Source organism: Lactuca saligna, chromosome 3 (assembly GCF_052625555.1).
Source record: "Lactuca saligna cultivar CGN05327 chromosome 3, ASM5262555v1, whole genome shotgun sequence".
Taxonomy (NCBI): Eukaryota; Viridiplantae; Streptophyta; class Magnoliopsida; order Asterales; family Asteraceae; genus Lactuca; species Lactuca saligna.
The window spans coordinates 8111351-8129825 of NC_136419.1; the positions used below are offsets into that span (position 1 = coordinate 8111351).

At 34.6% G+C, this 18475-nt stretch overlaps 2 protein-coding genes across 5 annotated transcripts; one reads left to right on the forward strand and one right to left on the reverse strand.

Annotated features, from left to right (window-relative positions):
* Positions 1-687: 687 nt before the first annotated feature.
* GC6 (golgin Putative 6) lies at positions 688-6395 on the forward strand. Of its 4 annotated transcripts, XM_078982792.1 has the most exons (20): positions 688-783; positions 882-963; positions 1072-1146; positions 1247-1299; positions 1813-1940; positions 2014-2063; positions 2462-2608; positions 2707-2780; positions 2848-2917; positions 3008-3061; positions 3161-3256; positions 3359-3409; positions 3507-3593; positions 3701-3814; positions 3907-3978; positions 4100-4285; positions 4390-4493; positions 4648-4696; positions 4782-5618; positions 5698-6395. In XM_078982792.1, the coding sequence occupies exons 3-20, from the start codon at positions 1126-1128 to the stop codon at positions 6235-6237; spliced, it is 2733 nt and encodes a 910-aa protein (XP_078838918.1). In that variant the 5' UTR covers positions 688-783; positions 882-963; positions 1072-1125; the 3' UTR covers positions 6238-6395. The 4 variants fall into 4 exon arrangements, with proteins under 4 accessions (XP_078838918.1, XP_078838919.1, XP_078838917.1 ...); XM_078982793.1 differs by lacking the exon at positions 882-963 and having other exon boundaries at positions 717-783; XM_078982791.1 differs by lacking the exon at positions 688-783 and having other exon boundaries at positions 784-883.
* Positions 6396-14290: 7895 nt separating this feature from the next.
* Positions 14291-16111, reverse strand: LOC145034392 (COP9 signalosome complex subunit 5a-like). Its single transcript, XM_078982795.1, has 6 exons — positions 15662-16111; positions 15248-15529; positions 15011-15158; positions 14829-14911; positions 14643-14720; positions 14291-14544 (listed from the first exon to the last, which is right to left on the reverse strand). The coding sequence occupies exons 1-6, from the start codon at positions 16064-16066 to the stop codon at positions 14455-14457; spliced, it is 1086 nt and encodes a 361-aa protein (XP_078838921.1). The 5' UTR covers positions 16067-16111; the 3' UTR covers positions 14291-14454.
* Between the last annotated feature and the right edge of the window lie 2364 nt (positions 16112-18475).

Here is an 18475-nt window from a genome sequence, read left to right on the forward strand (position 1 = left end):
TCTCTCTCTCTCTCTCTCTCTCTCTCTCTCTCTCTCTCTCTCTCTCTCTCTCTCATATCCATTGCCGCCAAATCTCTTTATACCTCAAGAAATTTGACCAAAATACCTTTTATATATTTATTTTTCATTTTTCATGTTTGATTTTTATCATAAATAAATAAATAAAATCTCTCTCTCTCTCTCTCTCTCTCTCTCTCTCTCTCTCCCTCTCTCATCTACTGTCGTCAAATCTTCTACTCGGTCGAAACTCTCTGCCGGCCGCCGCTTACCACTAGATCGTCAGAATCTGACTGTTTAATCTTTTCGTTTCACGTGAGATTACTGGTATCTCATGTTCTGGATTTTATTGGAGAAGTCTTTCCAAATCCATGATCGACAAAGCCACTCCCATGGATACATAGTTGATCATGGATTTGCAAATCTGACCACTTAACCTTAGTCAAACTCATCACCAAAACATGATCTGAAACCACCACAAACTTAACAACCTTGAAGATTACTTGATTTCTGTAAAGGACCATCAATCCAAAAAAGTCGTGATTTGGACTAAAATCCCTAAAAAATACATACAACAAGCATTATTTTTGCAATTTGTAACACTTAAAATACCTTCGTGAGTTTGCATTTAAAAAACCAAATAATGTTTGTACCAAAAAATGGGCCCGCACGTGTGAAAAAGGCCCGGGTCGTGGATCGAAAGAACAACATGATTATGTGTTCCGACCCTTTGACCCGTCTCGTGATCTATCTCTGCACGATCTAATCAAGTTCCAACTCTCTCAGGTGCGTTTTAATATATCGATAATTAGGGCTTTTTCTAGTTCTTGAATCATCCTAATTTTTGCTGATTGTATCAAATATTACGTAAACATATACTGCAGAGGTAATACGATCAATCGGTTTTCAGTTTTATTGCGTTGCGTGTCGAGCTTATTTAGTCTGCATTGAGTGATTGATTGATCCGTACGAAATCTGAAGATTCGGGAGGAATTTTGATAGTTTATTCTCTAATTAACTTCGAACAGTTCTTCCTTAATCGGGCGTTTTACTATTTTGTGATGGATTTTGCAGATTCTAAGTAGTTTTTCTTTGTTATTGATCAATTCTCGAACTTCTCCAGGTCTAATGAAAAAGATGGATTTAAAGGTAATTGTTGAGTATTAATGTATGAAATTACAGTGCTCTAGTTCGTGTTTGCTTTATCTTGAATGTTTTCATACCTGACAATGAGCTTATACGTATACAGGGAGTTGTTGGGCTTGTGTTTGGAAACGAGAATTCAAGTTCCAATGAAGATAGGTTGGTTCTCTTTTTCCAGTTGTTAGTTTAAGCCAGAAGATTATTTACCTTCTTATGCACTTCAGATATATTGGTTTGTAGTTTATCTTGAATGTTTTCTCTGTTTTACCAAAAACAATGGTGCCAACTCTTGAATTTTATTTGATAATTTTTAAGTGGTGGTATGATCCTGCAATTGCAGATCATATATTGTTACTCTATTGCTAGTTCCTATATTTTGTTATACCTTTATCAATCTATCTATTGTATAATTCATGGACGCATTAACTACTTTTTTCTCACTGACAATGGGCAGTATTCTGATAATGGGTAGCATAATTGCGTATCCTTGTCTCTTCAATTTAAACAAACCAAACCATATCCTGTTACTGAAGCACTACATACATGCATTTCTTGATAACACAGACCTGTTATATCATAGAGCAGCTGATTAAATTACTATCTAATTAGTTGTGGATACCTTTTTATCTCCTTCATGGCTAATGTACTTGATGGATGGATGTTCATTTGTAGCTATGTGGAACGCTTGCTCGATTGTATAAGTAATGGTCAGCTGGCTGATGATAGAAGAAATGCTATGGCAGAGCTTCAATCTGTTGTTGCAGAAAGTCATGCTGCCCAGCTGGCTTTTGGAGAAATGGGCGAGTATATTTTGGTCTTATACTGGTATCTAAGGCTTTAGTCCATAACACAATCCATTCTTGTCTGTTGCAGGCTTTCCTGTACTATTGGGTGTCTTAAGGGAACGTGACGATGTTGAAATGGTTTGAAGGCTTCTCCAACAGCTTTTCTTTTTTGGTGGATATCTAGCAGTTATATGCTACACTCTTATAGAATATGATATCTTTTGTCCTGTTTCGTAATGGAGTACAAATTATTTTCAAATAATAGCATTGTAGTCCCTAATGAGTTAGTTGAGTAGCCACTTTAGTACATTGAGATTATGCTATTTTTCATTTGATATGTGCATCTAAGAATTAGTCGCTAACAAATAAAAACTGCAAGTAAGCAAGTGTCTAGGAACCCCTGTCTAGGAACACGTAGTCTTGGAACTGTGGGTGTGTTTAGCATGTGTCACCTCCTCTTTATGTTTTCTTTTAAATCATATTTATGGTATAACCACTTTCAATTAATAAAGCTATATATTGATTTATTGTCAAAGGTTCGGGGTGCTCTAGAAACTCTTGTGAGTGCCTTAACACCAATTGCTCATGCTAAACTGCGTGCAAATGAGGTTCAACCAGCTTTGATGAACACTGATCTTCTATCAAGAGATGGACAAAGCATTTCTCTTCTTTTAAGCTTGCTTGTAAGGCTTCGAATCTTGATCCTATTCACCTCAAACAATGAATTCTTGATTTTTTTTTTGTTCTATGGTCTGTGATTTGTAATCAAGTATGTTTACAGGGAGAGGATGACTTCTATATAAGATATTATACGCTTCAACTTTTGACTGCCCTTTTAACAAACTCTCCCATTAGGTATGTGTCCTACCCACTTTTTCTTTGTTCTTTTTAACTTCATTTCATATACTGAGGTCTCCTTCAGGTTACAGGAAGTCATTCTTACAATCCCCCGTGGTATAACTCGGCTTATGGATATGCTTATGGATCGGGAGGTATGAACTGGTATATCTGTTGAAATCTTTAAACGTGTATGATGTTTAATAATTCTTTTTTCCTTTAACACTATGTTGATTCCCTTGTAGGTTATACGGAATGAGGCCTTGTTACTTCTCACCTACTTGACCCGTGAGGCAGAGGTAATATTTTTCCTCTATTTAGTGCCAATTTTTTTTATTTAAATATAAAGTTACATTACTTTCTGTATCCTGCCTGATGTCCTTTGATTTCTATACTAGGAAATCCAAAAAATCTTGGTATTTGAGGGTGCTTTTGAGAAGATTTTCAGTATCATTAAAGAAGAGGGAGGTTCAGAAGGTGGTGTTGTTGTCCAGGTGATTAGTTGACTCTATACCATCAATGGTGTCCTGTTTTTTTTCGGTTAACTTATTATGCTAGAATTTTGAATTTGTTCTAATATTTTTGTAACCTCACAGGATTGTCTTGAATTGTTAAACAATCTCCTTCGTAACAATGCATCAAATCAGGTTTGGGTTTCTTTTTTCAAAAGATTTACTGGAGTGAAGTTTTTTTTTTATTATTATTCATTTTGTTTCCTTTTACCAGTTTATAGATGTTGTATAGGTGTTGCTGAGGGAGACTATAGGCTTTGACTCGATAATATCAATTTTGAAGCTAAGAGGAACCACATACAGCTTTACTCAGCAAAAGGTCATACTCATACAGTCATACATTAAGTAATTATCAGTTTATTTAGCATATCATTTACCTTTGTAAAGATGCTTTAAAAGTTTAAAGTTTGTAATTGGTGTCTGTAGACAATCAATCTACTGAGTGGCTTGGAAACAGTTAGTTTGCTGGTGAGTGGAGGTCTGGAAACCGATCCTGGGAGCAACAATAATAGATTGACAAACAAAACAGTTCTTGTCCAGGTTAATTTTATAACTTTTTTTTTTTTAATTTTCATAAAGATAAAATATAGACTTTATGCATCTTTTTTTTTTCTTTCATTTATTATTTGTAGAGAAATGTTTTGGAGCATCTACTAATGCTAGGTGTTGAAAGTCAATGGGCCCCTGTTGCTGTACGTTGTGCGGTAAGATAACTAACTTCTTCCTTCCATGTGACATTTTAAATAAGAAAAATAAAATGATGTTATGTAATAGAAAGATATGATAAAAATTCTAACATTGTATTACTGATATAACATGATTCAGGCCTTTGAATGCATAGGTGATTTGATTTCTGGACACCATAAGAATCTTGAAGCCCTTGCAAGCAAATCTCTTGGTGATGAGCCTGAAATTGAGCCAGCTCTCAATTCAATCCTTAGAATCATCTTAAGAACTTCAAGCATGCAGGAATTTATAGCTGCAGATTATGTTTTCAAGAACTTCTGCGAGGTTCTTCTTCTTCTTTTTTTTTTTTTTTTATAAAACAAAATATTCTCATTATTATTATTATCAAATAACCAAACTCACTTTCTACTTTTTTTTTTTTAATTCAGAAAAATAGCGATGGTCAAAAAATGTTAGCTTCTACTTTAATCCCTCAGCCTATGTCAATAACCAATGCTAGATTTGAAGAGGACATAAACATGTCCTTTGGAAGGTATTATTATTGTTATTTTTTTTATATATATATATATATATATATATATATATATATATATATATATATATATATATATATATATATATATATATATATATATAGAAAAATTCCTCTCATATCAATCTTTATGAACTTTTGTTTTATGTTGCAGCATGTTATTGCATGGCCTTGCCATGAGTGAACATGATGGTGACCTTGAGGTATAATATAACATATGGTTTTTCCTTTTCTCTATTTTAAATTATCATTTTATTAATAACATATGGTTTACTTTGTATTTCACAGACAAGTTGCAGAGCTGCAAGTGTTCTTTCTTATGTAATGAAGGATAATATTCAATGCAAAGAAAAAGTTTTACAAATTGAACTGGAGTCATCAATGCCCTCACTAGGCTCCCCAGAACCACTACTACACCGTATGGTAAAATACTTAGCTCTTGCATCTTCCAAGAAGGGCAAAGATGGAAAATCAACAACTCCAAGAAACTCATATTTCCAACCCATAATTCTAAAACTTCTGGTGACATGGCTTTCTGATTGCCCAAATGCAGTCCAATCTTTTCTTGATTCACGTCCTCATTTAACATATTTAATCGAGTTAGTATCCAACACCGACACAACAGTCTGTGCAAGGGGTTTAGCAGCTGTTGTTTTAGGCGAATGTGCTATTTATAATAAAAGTAACGAACCCGGAAAAGACGCTTTTGCCATTGTCGATGCTATAAGCCAAAAAGTCGGGTTGACTTCTTACTTTTTGAAGCTTGACGAGATGCAAAAAAGCTTCTTGTTTTCATCTGCAAAGCCAGCTCAGCAACGCAAACCGTTGACCCGGTCAAACGCCAACAGTATGGCAGAGATGGAAGATATCGAGGAAAATGAGACGAATGATATTAACCGAAATGATGATCATCCGATGCTTTCCTCCATGTTTGATTCTCAGTTTGTTGATTTTATTAAAAAGTTGGAAGGTGAGATTAGAGATAATATTGTGAAAATATATAGTCATCCCAAGAGTAATGTGTCGGTGGTCCCCGCTGAATTGGAACAGAAAAAAGACGAAAAGGATGGGGATTATATCAAGCGGCTCAAAGCCTTTGTGGAGAAGCAATGCTCTGAGATACAGGTACACTACACACACTAAAAACCCTAGTAGATATATATATGATGGAATGTAAGGGTAAAATGGTAATTTCTGTGAACAGGATCTTCTGAATAGAAATGCGACGTTAGCGGAGGAGCTAGCCAGCACGGGTGGAGGCGGTGAGAGTAGATCTAGTGGCGGTGGTGGTGGGTCAGAGAGGGTGCAAATAGAGACACTGAGAAGGGACCTTCAAGAAGTGTCGCAGAGGCTAGAAATGGTGAAAAGTGAAAAGTCAAACATTGAGAGTGAGGCGTTGACTTATAAAAACATGGCAGAAAAAATGGAGACGGATTTGAAGAGTCTTTCGGATGCGTATAACAGCTTGGAACAAGCGAATTATCAGTTGGAAATGAAGACTGGTGGTGTGGGTGTGGGTGTGGATGTTGAGAAGATAAAGGAGGAGGCGAGGGAAGAGGCACAGAAGGAGAGTGAAGGGGAGCTGAGTGATTTGCTTGTTTGTCTTGGACAAGAACAGAGTAAAGTGGAGAAATTGAGTGCCAGGTTGATGGAGTTGGGTCAGGATGTTGATGCTTTGCTTGAAGGTATTGGGGATGATGCAGGAGCGCTCAATGATGATGATGATGATGATGATGAAGATTGATGTTTGTATGGTTACTTTTCTGTTGATTTAAGTAAACAAGAGACTTGTTATTTTATTTTTATTTTTTTGTGGGTGGATCGTGGATGTGTACAGATGATGTTGGAAAAGTGTATCACTTTGTTTAACTTAATAAATCAGACTAAATCTATCAAACTGTATATAGGATGCGAGTATAAAGTGATTATAATAGCTACTACATACGCCAATAAACATAAACCATAACTCTCCTTCCTATGTCATTTTTTAAAGAGCTAATTTGTATATGACATTATGCTTTTTCATATACTATTTGCGTGGTTTTAAAACCTGATATATTTTATATAAATCTATAATTATGTGATTTCTAAATTTTTTTATGTATACAAAATTATTGATTTAAGTTGTGCTTTCAAATTGTAAAAGCTCGAGGCTTGAACTTGTCATTTCTGGTCACATGCTACTTAAAAGTTTGACTATTTGGAAAGTATACATATGAATACATGAAATGATAGGCAATAAATATGTAACCTATTTCAAATAAAGACATTGAAAGTACAATGTTGTAGGCCATATATGCGTTGTTTTCTATGTAGTCACATCAATGACGGTTGAAGAATCAAACATAATGATCAGTTGATCAACAACTCATTAAATCCGTATCACATCACATAGAGATCTAGCTCCTTTAGCCCTACTGAAGTGTTCCTTGATCACCTATAAATAAGCCACAACACAACAATGAAGTTTAAGACTAAAGAAACAAACTCTACAAGTGAAGATACCCATCCAAAGGCCAAAGCAAGGCATCTGTACAAGCTAGGCACAATCTCCTACGGCCATACCCATACCAAAGCTACTGCCCGTTTTCAACATCCAAGTATATTGGGTTTTAATGATTTTATAACGCATTGTAAACATTGTTCTAACACTAACCAGAACATCATTCAACACTCTAATCCCAAATCATCATTAAAATATGAAGCTTGGTTTTTACTACTTTGTCCGTCTCAACTTGGAAACTAGCTTGCAATCGTTTCTTTCAATGGATAATAAGCATTAACTATAAACATAGTTCTAACACATCCAAATCTCCAATTTGTCAATCAAATTTCAATATAACTGGTTTTTTAATGATAAATTCCCAATCCCAACCAAGAAACACAAAAGCAATACGTTCTTACCAAGAGGCTTTCACTGCTTGATTTGAATGTTTCCTTTCTAACTTCTAACACCAAATAGGATTTTCTTTACAACTCTCATCAACTTCGTTTTTCCCTTCCACACACACTCAATTTGGTGCTCTCCTAAGGCCATGGGGTATGATCACAATGTATTAACTAGAAACATGATGACATCTATACGCCACATCACCCCACTTATATATTTACTACATGTTTACTAATCTTTGGAAATGGTTATCACTTCATATTGTTTTTCTTTTTTTATTTATTATTTTTTACATTATATTAAATAAAAAACACAATAAAACATTAATAAAAAAACACATTAATAAAAATAAAAATAATATTTTTAAATTCAACATACATGCTTACTAATAAAATAAACATAAAAGTGATATTTTAAAATTCAACGTACATTTTACTAATAACATAAAAATTAATAAAAAAACATTGAAAAAAAAAAAACTAATCGTCTGCATCGTTGTCCTCATCGTCCGCGTCTTCATCCACTTCGTTTTTGTCTTCAAATTGTCGTTGTCATATGTGCTCAGCCAAATGTTGACGTAGATTGTGACGTGTTTCACTATTCTGTATTTCCAAAAGCCTTGTAAAGTATGCTGGGTTGCCGACTTGTATTACTGCAGGTGGATTGAGTATATCATTCAGAGTATACGTACAAATAGCCCTACCCTCTTCTTCAAGTATCATGTTATGTAAAATAACACACGTTTTCATCACCTTCATTAATTTTTCCCTTTCCCATGCTCGTGTTAGATATTTGATTATGTGTAACTTCTGTTTGAGGACCTCAAACGCTCGCTCCACATCCTTCCTTACAGATTCTTGTGGTAATTTGAACAATTTACTTTTTTCATCAGCTAGATATGTGTATGACTTGACAAATGTAGCGTACTTTATATATATCCCACCAGCAAGGTAATATCCATGATTGTATCCACATCCATTAATAACGTATGACATGTTTGGTGCTTTACCCTGCAAAATATCACTAATAATGGGGATGCTCCAAGTGTTGGATATTTTGGGACCACTAATAAATGTATATAAATAATGTTATCATTAATTTTATATTATTATGGAAATTATATAAAATTGTTGATGGACCGATTTTATTAATAAATAAAGATATACACTTACCATGTTTATCTTGTGGGTTGAGTTCCCGGTTTGACTCAAGATCTCCTGAATCCCTAATATCTCTCACATTCGGTTATATCTCCATCTATATAAATACGTGATGAGAAGCAGATTTACGATATACGAAAATACATACAAGAAATTGTTTTAGGGTTTGCTGTGGGATTTAGAGAGGGTTCTTGAGATCAACTGGAAAACCAAACCCTAGTTCTTCAGATCCGAATATCATAATGAAATCAGGTATGTAATCATTCTTTCACGTTTAAAGTTTTCTTTTGATAGATTCGAGATTAAAGATCTATAGTTATGCTTCCACGTTTTATGTTTTGGTTATAAAAATTAACCAACAATTGGTATCAGAGCCTTATTCGAATCTATTATGAGAAACTTGGATTGGTTTTAGTTCTTTTAATCTTCAAACTAAAATATACATGTATGATATATGCTAGTTTAATCATCGTGATCTTGCCGGCGTTTTCTTCCTTAACCCGACGATTGCAATATGTGATTTAATCAAAATATATGTTTGCATAACATTGTACATTGGGACTTTCATAATTTCATTGTGCTTTAATTTAATGACCGAATGTTCATTAGCTTTTGATTTGGTTTAAACTCATAAAACGGTACAACTTTTATTTTATATCTCTAAGATCCATTCTAATTAATTCGGATTTGGAGAAAGAGTTTAATGGAAGTTTTATTTTAATGGTTTCATGAAATTATGTCTTTTCTTTAGACTATGGCAACTTTGGTTAAATATATGTTTAAATTACATTTATATTTAAAATATATTTACCTGCTTATGTTAACTAATTCTAGGATTTGATTCACAAATCATACTATAAATTTACCATATTAATTATTTACATTTTATTTGTTCGATCCAATTTGATAAAGAATGTATGTGCTTTGATTTTGAAATTTTGGTACATGTATTTGTGCTTGTGCTTTCCGACCAGTCTATTTTATTTTGGGGACTTATGGATATGCATGTATTATTATTGTATTGCATTATTATAAGTTTAAGTTTTACATGTGTTATGTATAATTTGGGTGAAAGATGACACAACTCATTTTTAAGGACTTTTAATTTTAAGCGTCAATAACTTTCTTTAGACCCTATGAAGTTAATGTTTGGATGTCGGAATTTTTTTTTGGGACTATACAACCACTCACGTGAATATGTTATATCACATATGACTTCAATTTAAAACAAGAGATTATATCAAATTTTGGGTTCTAGAAAACTAATCAAATAACATAATGGGTGTTTTAGTATCACACCTGCTTCATATTCTGGATTAGATTAATTTTCTTATAAGTTTGTGCATTTTACAATGCTTTTGAGATTTTGTACGTGATTAAGTAATGCTAACGTTTCTGCTCCATGTTTCAAGCAATATGTTATTGCTTTGCCGTTTCATTAATAGCGTAATTATGGTTACAAATTAAGCTTTTAGACTTTATTATAGTAAAGTATTTTTGGAGTAGAATTATCTTTATGCATTATATGCTTTGGTTTTGGGCTACCTAATATATTAACAATCACGATAATTTTACCAAAATAATCTCTATTATTTTAATCAATTTGGTTGTAATTACATTAAAGATTTTATGATATTGTTTATCTGAACTGTGTTCGACCTAAAGGTAGACACATTCAATATATTTCAGGTTAATTGTCAATAAACTACAATTATGACATGTTTATTTATTTTCAAAGTAAATTAATTTACACAATATATCACCAAAGTGGTCTCTTTTGTGAAAATTAATTACAGAGAACTTAAATCTTATGGTTTGTGTTTATTAATGCGGATATTAATCGACCCAAAGGTAGGTTAATATTTGGTCGGATAAACACATGTTTGATATTAAATATGTGACAATTTTTAGGTTACATGTCATTAACAAGTCAATCCAAAGAGGGGCTTATTAATTGACATGATATATTGTCAATTCTTATTATCAAGATTTTATAGTTAATGTGTTTATTAATGCGGGTATTAGTCGACCCAAAGGTAGACTAATATTCGGTCGAATAAACGGTTGAATAAACACATATGTGGTGATAAATATGTGATGATTTTTTGGTTTCATGTGATTAATAAGTCAATCCAAAGAGGGGCTTGTTAATTTACATGATTTATTATCAATGTTTATCTCTAAAATAAGGATGTCTCTTGCAAGTTAGTATTACTATCCAAAGACTTGATATTAATATTGTGTTAATACCTTGTAAAGATGTCATAAATTGAAATTATTGATTACGGTTTATGGATTAATGAGCATAAAAGTAGATTTGCCTATATTCTCAAAACAAAATTTTGAATTATGGTATTATACCTGTTAACATTAATCACATTTATGATTGTTACTCAATGAGATTAACTCTAAGGAATGCAATGAGGACATTATGTTAGTTCTCAATTGCATGGATATTGACCATTCATTTTGGATAGAGCAACATTCTTTGAGGATGTTGAGTTTGGGGGAGAAACAAGGTTAAAACATTAGCCTTAAGGATGAATCAATCTTGAATCCTATTAATGCTTTCGGTAGTATGCAGATTATGAATCAGTGATCAACAATGTTATTCAATCTCCTATTCGTAATATACAAACTCAACAACCTCAACTTTGGATATCCTATACGCGGTACCACATTTTTCATCAATTATCTCTTTTGGTTTTGAGGTAAATACAATATATGATTTTGTGTATCACAAATTAAGTGGGAGTAAATTTATCTTTCTGGTCTTAGGCAGATATCTACGCAACTTAAGTTTGGATCACAAAAAAGCAACCAAATGGATTTTGATATATCTATATATAACAAAAGGCCATGTGCTCAACTATAGGAAATTCAGATGTTTTGGAGATCATTTTTATTAAGACTATGATTTATTAGATGCCAAAATGGTTACTCATCCATATCATGATACTTTTACATTTTAGCATGATGAGCAATTTCATGGAATAGACTTAGGTAGCTTCTTCCATAATGGCAGCATAATTTGTAGCATGGAATATGGTTGCGGAAATTTATCATGAGGCTACACATTATTGGTATTGAAAGACCACTAAAGTTGTGATAATAAGTCAGCCATGTTATATTCCAATAACAGAAGTTCTATTAAGTCAAAGCATATTGACATCAAGTTTCCTTCTGTTAATACAATAGTGCAAAATGGAAATATATATAACACATATGAACAAACTCCATAAAAGCGGATCCGCTCATAAAGGGATTACCTCCCTAGGTCTTTCATGAGCATACTACACACATTGGTGTGATATTTGGTTTTAGTGGGAGTTTTATGGTGCTTTATGTTTTGTTTAACAACAGTTATGTTTTTCTGTACAGAATTAAGAATTCAGTTAACTCCATTATTAGTTGCACTTATTTGAAGTTTTATCTCACTTCAATCTAAAGAGGAACTCGTTGGAAATCTATTAAGATTTTAAAACCACACATCATGTTTAATCTATGTCGTTAGTTATATATGTATATGTGACCATTGATAGATTTAGTTACGTAAATTGTAACGAAGACCGCTTTGATCCTATACATGTATGATTAGTGGACGGGATTGGTTAAGGGTACCAATACTATGATAACATTCATTAAAGCGCTTATACAGTTATATATACATTTATGCATTCGTGGTCCAGTGGGAGATTGTTGGATATTTTGGGACCACTAATAAATGTATATAAATAATGTTATCATTAATTTTATATTATTATGGAAATTATATAAAATTGTTGATGGACCGATTTTATTAATAAATAAAGATATACACTTACCATGTTTATCTTGTGGGTTGAGTTCCCGGTTTGACTCAAGATCTCCTGAATCCCTAATATCTCTCACATTCGGTTATATCTCCATCTATATAAATACGTGATGAGAAGCAGATTTACGATATACGAAAATACATACAAGAAATTGTTTTAGGGTTTGCTGTGGGATTTAGAGAGGGTTCTTGAGATCAACTGGAAAACCAAACCCTAGTTCTTCAGATCCGAATATCATAATGAAATCAGGTATGTAATCATTCTTTCACGTTTAAAGTTTTCTTTTGATAGATTCGAGATTAAAGATCTATAGTTATGCTTCCACGTTTTATGTTTTGGTTATAAAAATTAACCAACACCAAGCACATTCAAGTCGTTGTTTGACCTTGTCATACCAAAAAATGCATGTCAAAACCAAAGTGAAACAACTGCTTCTAATATAACAGTAGGCATACCATGATCACCTCGTGTGAATTGCCCTCGCCATACATTGGGACAATTTTCCCACACCCAATGTGTACAATCAATGCTACCTGACATTCCTAGAAATCCATGTTTAGCTTGATGTGCGGCATACAACTGTTCGACATCACTTCTGGTCGGATTTCGCAAGTATATGTCGCCATAAAGCTCTATAACATACTCACAAAAAAGATGTGTGCATTCTCGAATGGTCCTCGCAAACATTTTCAAATATTCATCTGAAGCGTCTGCGGCTATGCCGTACGCTAATTGTCTAAGAGCTGTTGTGCATTTTTGAAACGTAGTAAACCCACATTTACCCCTCACATCCCATCTCAATTGGAAGAACTTATAATTGTTTTCCAAATCTCTAGCTATACGTAGGAATAAATTTCTACCAATCAAAAATCGATCCTCAAACTTCGATAGATCGTATAAACTATTAAGGTTAAAGTAATCACGTACCAAAAGTTTATTCGCTGCCTCTCGATCACGGTTGATCGATTTTCTTCGTGTGTTCTCGCCATTTGAAGTTTCGCCTCTCTGACGCACAATATCGTATGCCACAAACAACAACGTGTGCATAACCAACTCATCGTCGTCGGAATCCTCATCAGATGAAGAAGAAATGGCATCCAAAAATTATTCATATTCTAATTGTTGAGTGATTTTTTTTTGTAGTTGTTGTAAATTATGTGATGTGTTACGTTTGTATATATAGATGAGGTTTTAGTTTTAAAAAGATTTTTTTTTATAAATTAACGGTCAAAATGGGGAGTAAATGGAGAGAACGGTCAAAAAGTGAGGCATCCAATCAAATTACACGTAACCACCGTGAACCATCTCAATCCGCATCACATTCACCAGGGAGGGGGCGGTGTTCACACGCGAATACCCCCCTCCACATCACCCTTTACACGTAAAAACATCCTCCGTACCCCACGACCTAACTTACTATCACCAACCCTACGAAAGGCTTTCATCTTGAAACTTCTTTTCATACACTACCTACCAAATTATCGTTAATCTTAAGGTTTAACCTTAAAAGACCAGTTCTCCTCAACTATCATCCAAATAAGAGTTTCCTTGATATGACAATAATTGAACCACAAACTCTACACACATAATGAAATCAATGTCCTATCTCCTATGAACAGAAGATCTTTCAGGGTAAACACCTCATACCTTAAATTTTCATCAACTCGGGAACTCCTGGTCATTATCCGATTTAACCAAATTTAAGTTCAAACAACATTGTACTTAAAAAATCCACATTTACCATATGCCAACTCCAACCTCTAATTTATCTCAGCACTACATTCCTAAACGCTAAACCCATATTTTTTTTAAAGAAAACAATTTATAACAATATAAACATAATATAACCAAAACCCAAATGACCCAATTTCTAACAATTTGGATCAAGATTGCCACTCACAGAAGAATCACCCATGAAACTTTACCAAAAAATGAAGCTATAAGCTAATTTTCACATTTTAAAACCCAAATAGAAGAGAAGCATCAAGGACATTCACATTAGTATGAATAAGCAACAAAACTGTTGAGTTAAAAACAAAAGGTAGTGCAGCATTCTCTCAAGTAAAGCAATCATAATATCAAGAATGAGAGCATCTTCAAGATTGAACCATAGGCTCAGGCCCTGTTGACTCTCCCTGAGATTTGTTCGATTGCCTAACCGAATTAAACAGAATGTCCTTGATCACCTGACAATTACCCCCCAAAAAAAAACTAAGTGTCAGAAAGACCATTTGTAGCACTCACAAATCATAACCTGATTGAAAGAGAGTAATCCCATTCCCACCTGTGACATCAACCCATGAACCTGTTCCACAGTAATCTTTGCACTATCACGTGTAATCTTTGCAAGCTGTGATTCTTCCTGTAATTGATGAATAAATTAATGAAATATGAATCGTATTAAACTTTCCAAAATTCATATCCATGTATGCAAATATGCAACACAGAGAAGATGCTGCTACCCACTGACCTCTTTCTTTCTTTGAGGGGGTGCTATGAGAGGACCGAAACGTGAATGGGACAATTGACCTTCTGCTTGTTCCAGTTTTTCAGCTGCATGACAAAAGGGTAAAAAGGTAAAACAAAAAAAAACATGTTAGAATTCTAAACAAGATGCACATCATCTTTTAAGTAAGTATGATAAGTGTGTACCAAGATCTGATATTTGTCCTGCAACATAGTCACCATTCCCAAGTAAAGGAGAAGAAGAAAGGGTATTCACCCAATACTTATTCCAAAGAAGATCCAACAAGTGACAATCAAGAGATGACTTGAAATAAGTGATGTCCAATGAGTAATACTGTTAACCAAAAAAGCAAAAATAGTAAATGCTAGAGGATCAAATCAAAACATCATCAATCCATCAATCAACTGTATGATATGACTCACCTGTTTGCAGTGGACACCAAAGTCTTCTATCTTGTTTAGAGGGATTGTCTGATATTCAGATACAGGCTCATCTGGTGGCTTATATCCCTCTGGGTATGTCCTGAATGCTCCGATCTCGACTTTTCCAGCAGAAACAGTTCTTGTTGGGTCAATAACAACTGCCAAAAATGGCTCCTGAAACTGTTGGTTGAGCATTTGTGTTGAAACATCAATGCCGGACAACCAGCATCCATAACCAGGATGTGAATGGTACCACCCAACAACGTTTTCTAATCTTCCTGCCTACAACACAGTATCCCAGTTAGATTTAAACTATGTAGTCTTACAAGAATTTGGGATTTAAGGGTTAGGGTTTTTCGAATTCTAAATCCATAACGGACGATCAACGAAAATAGAATCGAAATTGAAACTAACCTGTTTATTTGTCTGAGAGTAATCAACCATATACTCATAGGCATCGGCCTGAGCATTAACCCTAGTTTCCGTTCCTTCAACCGGCAAGGCAAAGGCGTCCATTACGATTATAGCATCACCATCTGTCTTCCCTTGCATAAGGCCCATGACCTCGATGGTGCCACCAGAGCGAGCATGAACGACCATCTTGAGTAAGGCTAGAGCAGAGACTTTGACACGTTTGAAGTAGTGAGGGTCGTTGGACCATGGTTTTTCTTGCTGGAACTTGGACTGAGCGGACTCGTCGTAGTAAAAGATGGCATCGGATTCGGAGGACTGCGGGGCTTCCATTGTTACTATGTTGTTTTCGAGTTCCCATGTCTGCTGAGCCATGGCCGCCGATGAGGAGAAGGAGTAGGGATCCATCGTAGAGACCTCGGGGATTCGAAAGTGGTAAAACTTTGCCTTTTCCCTGCTTTTAAAGTTCTATTTTGCTTCGGCAAATTAAATAAAAAACTTAAAACAAATTTTTTTTTTTTTCATATTTTTGAAATCTTAATCATACATCATTAAAATAAAATGTTCATTAAAACTTTGGGAAAATGACGTATAGGCCCTATAATGTTTCTAGGGTTGACCCATTTAGCCACTTAACTTATTTTGTGGCTTAATAAGGGAATAAATTACTCTTTGTCGGGTCGATTAAGTCCTTATTTCAATTTTGAAGGGGTTAGCCGGTCATTTTAAGTCCATATCCTTCTACTAACACCACATCGGATGCTGACTGTGACTTTCGTCTAATGTTATGTCATTAATTAGTCGCCTCCTTCGTAATGTCGGTATATGCTTTATGAAAGAGCCCTTTTACATCTACTGTTCAACACTTCATCGGTAAACCCTATTTTGTGAGCTGCTTTTGAATCCTCAACCATGAAACTCGTATTCTTACAAGTAGATGTCCACTTCCAAGGAATGTTCGCCAGAAACCCCATACGCTACACCGGTGGAATTACTCAGAGGTTTTCGGACATCGATTTCGCAGGAATGGACAAGGATGGGTGTGTTGCGTTCATCGAAAGGTTCACTGGGGAAAAGTGTGATAAGCTCTATTACTGCCAACCTGATATTGATTTTCCAAAAGGTTTGACTCTAATTTGCAATGACCCCGATTATTACGACTTCATTGAAATTGCATATGAATGTGGTGTTATACTCCCTATGTATGTAGACCATTTTGGGGATAGTAACATACAGGAATGGTTGAATGAACACAAAGATGACTTTGTTGGTAATGTTGAGGAAGAAGTACTTGATGGTGCAGGACTGGTTAAGGAAGTTGCACCAGGGTATCAGGATGTGGGTGACACAAACGATGAGGTAGAGAATGACGACGATGATGAGGATGTCGATGGCGATGAGGATGACCATCAGAAGCCTCATTTTTTTATAAAGGGTAATGAGATTCAGGTAGAGATGGGTGAGAAAGCAGGTGCAGGTGAGTTTTTCGAAGAAGACATGGGTGACAATGAAGATGTTTATCCTGAATTGCCAAACATTTTCAATGATAAGCTCAATTGGAAGGAGCAGGAACCTGTTTTAGGTATGAGGTTTGAGAGTCCTAAGCAATTGAAACACATGCTTTGTAACTATGCTATCGCGAATGGTTATCAATTATGTTTTGTTAAGAATGATACTAGATGATTACTTGTCAAATGCTGTGATGGCAAATGTACTTTTAGGCTTTGGGGTTCTTGGATGAGTGAAGATAAGTCTTTCCAGATAAAATCTCTTATCGGTGAGCATAATTGTGCAAAGAATTTCAAATTCGGATCAATTGTGACTTACAAATGGATAGGGACCCACTTTAAGCACCAATTTCATAACAATCAAAAGATGAGCATCCGAATGCTTAGAGAGGAGGTAAAAACAATTTTTGGGATTAACGTGAGTATGAGTCAGTGTAGGAGAGCCAAGAAGTATGCATTGAGTCTAGTTGAAGGGACAATAGCTGAGAATTATGCAAAATTATGGTCATATGGTGAGGAGATTAGAAGATTAAATCCTGGATCCACAGTTAAAATTTGTGTTGATTCAATGCCTGATGGTAAGAATTATTTCAGCAAAATATACATATGTTTTGCTTTAGTAAAAGAGGGATGGAGGGGAGGATGTAAGAGGATCATTAACCTGGATGGTTGTTTTGAAAACTTTTTGTCAAGGGGAGTTGCTTTGTGCTGTGGGTAGAGATGCTAACAATGGAATATTCCCAATTGCTTGGGCAGTTGAATCTGTGGAAAACAAAGAGAATTGGAAATGGTTCTTAGAAACTCTTTCAGAAGATTTGCAGTGTTGGAATGATGGTAACGGTTTGGTTCTAATTTCGGATCAACACAAGGTATGGTTCAAAACTATTGCATGTTCTAAATTTAGTTATTGCTATTCGAATTTCAAACATTAATGTGACTTATGTAGAGTTTGATTGAGGCAGTAAAGGAAGTATTTCCAGCATCTGAAGATAGGCGGTGTGCTAGACATATCTATGCGAATTTTAGAAAGACATTTAGTGGATCCGAGTTTGAAAATCTATTTTGGAAAGCGAGCAAGGCAACAACTGAAGCACAATTTAATGTAGTTATGAAAGAGATTGGAAAATTAAATCCGGAAGCAGTTGTGCATCTTATGGCTAGAGATCCAAAGACTTGGTCTTTGGCTTTTTTCAGAGTTCATAATTCTTGTGAGTCAGTAGAGAATGGTTTTTCAGAGAGTTTTAATAGTGTGATTTTGGATGCCCGGAATGAACCAATAATAGGCATGTTAGAGGACATTCGTATATAT

What these genes read in the sequence shown, in the direction of transcription:
- GC6 (XM_078982792.1), top strand. Translation starts at nt 1,126, where the DNA reads ATGAAAAAGATGGATTTAAAG. An exon ending in CTCTTCTTTTAAGCTTGCTT is followed by an intron (nt 2,609 to 2,706) that starts GTAAGGCTTCGA and finishes GTATGTTTACAG; the next exon opens with GGAGAGGATGACTTCTATAT. An exon ending in AACATGATGGTGACCTTGAG is followed by an intron (nt 4,697 to 4,781) that starts GTATAATATAAC and finishes TGTATTTCACAG; the next exon opens with ACAAGTTGCAGAGCTGCAAG.
- LOC145034392 (XM_078982795.1), bottom strand. Translation starts at nt 16,066, where the DNA reads ATGGATCCCTACTCCTTCTCCTCATCGGCGGCCATGGCTCAGCAGACA. An exon ending in AGGACAAATATCAGATCTTG is followed by an intron (nt 14,912 to 15,010) that starts GTACACACTTAT and finishes TTTGTCATGCAG; the next exon opens with CTGAAAAACTGGAACAAGCA. An exon ending in TTCATGGGTTGATGTCACAG is followed by an intron (nt 14,545 to 14,642) that starts GTGGGAATGGGA and finishes GGTAATTGTCAG; the next exon opens with GTGATCAAGGACATTCTGTT.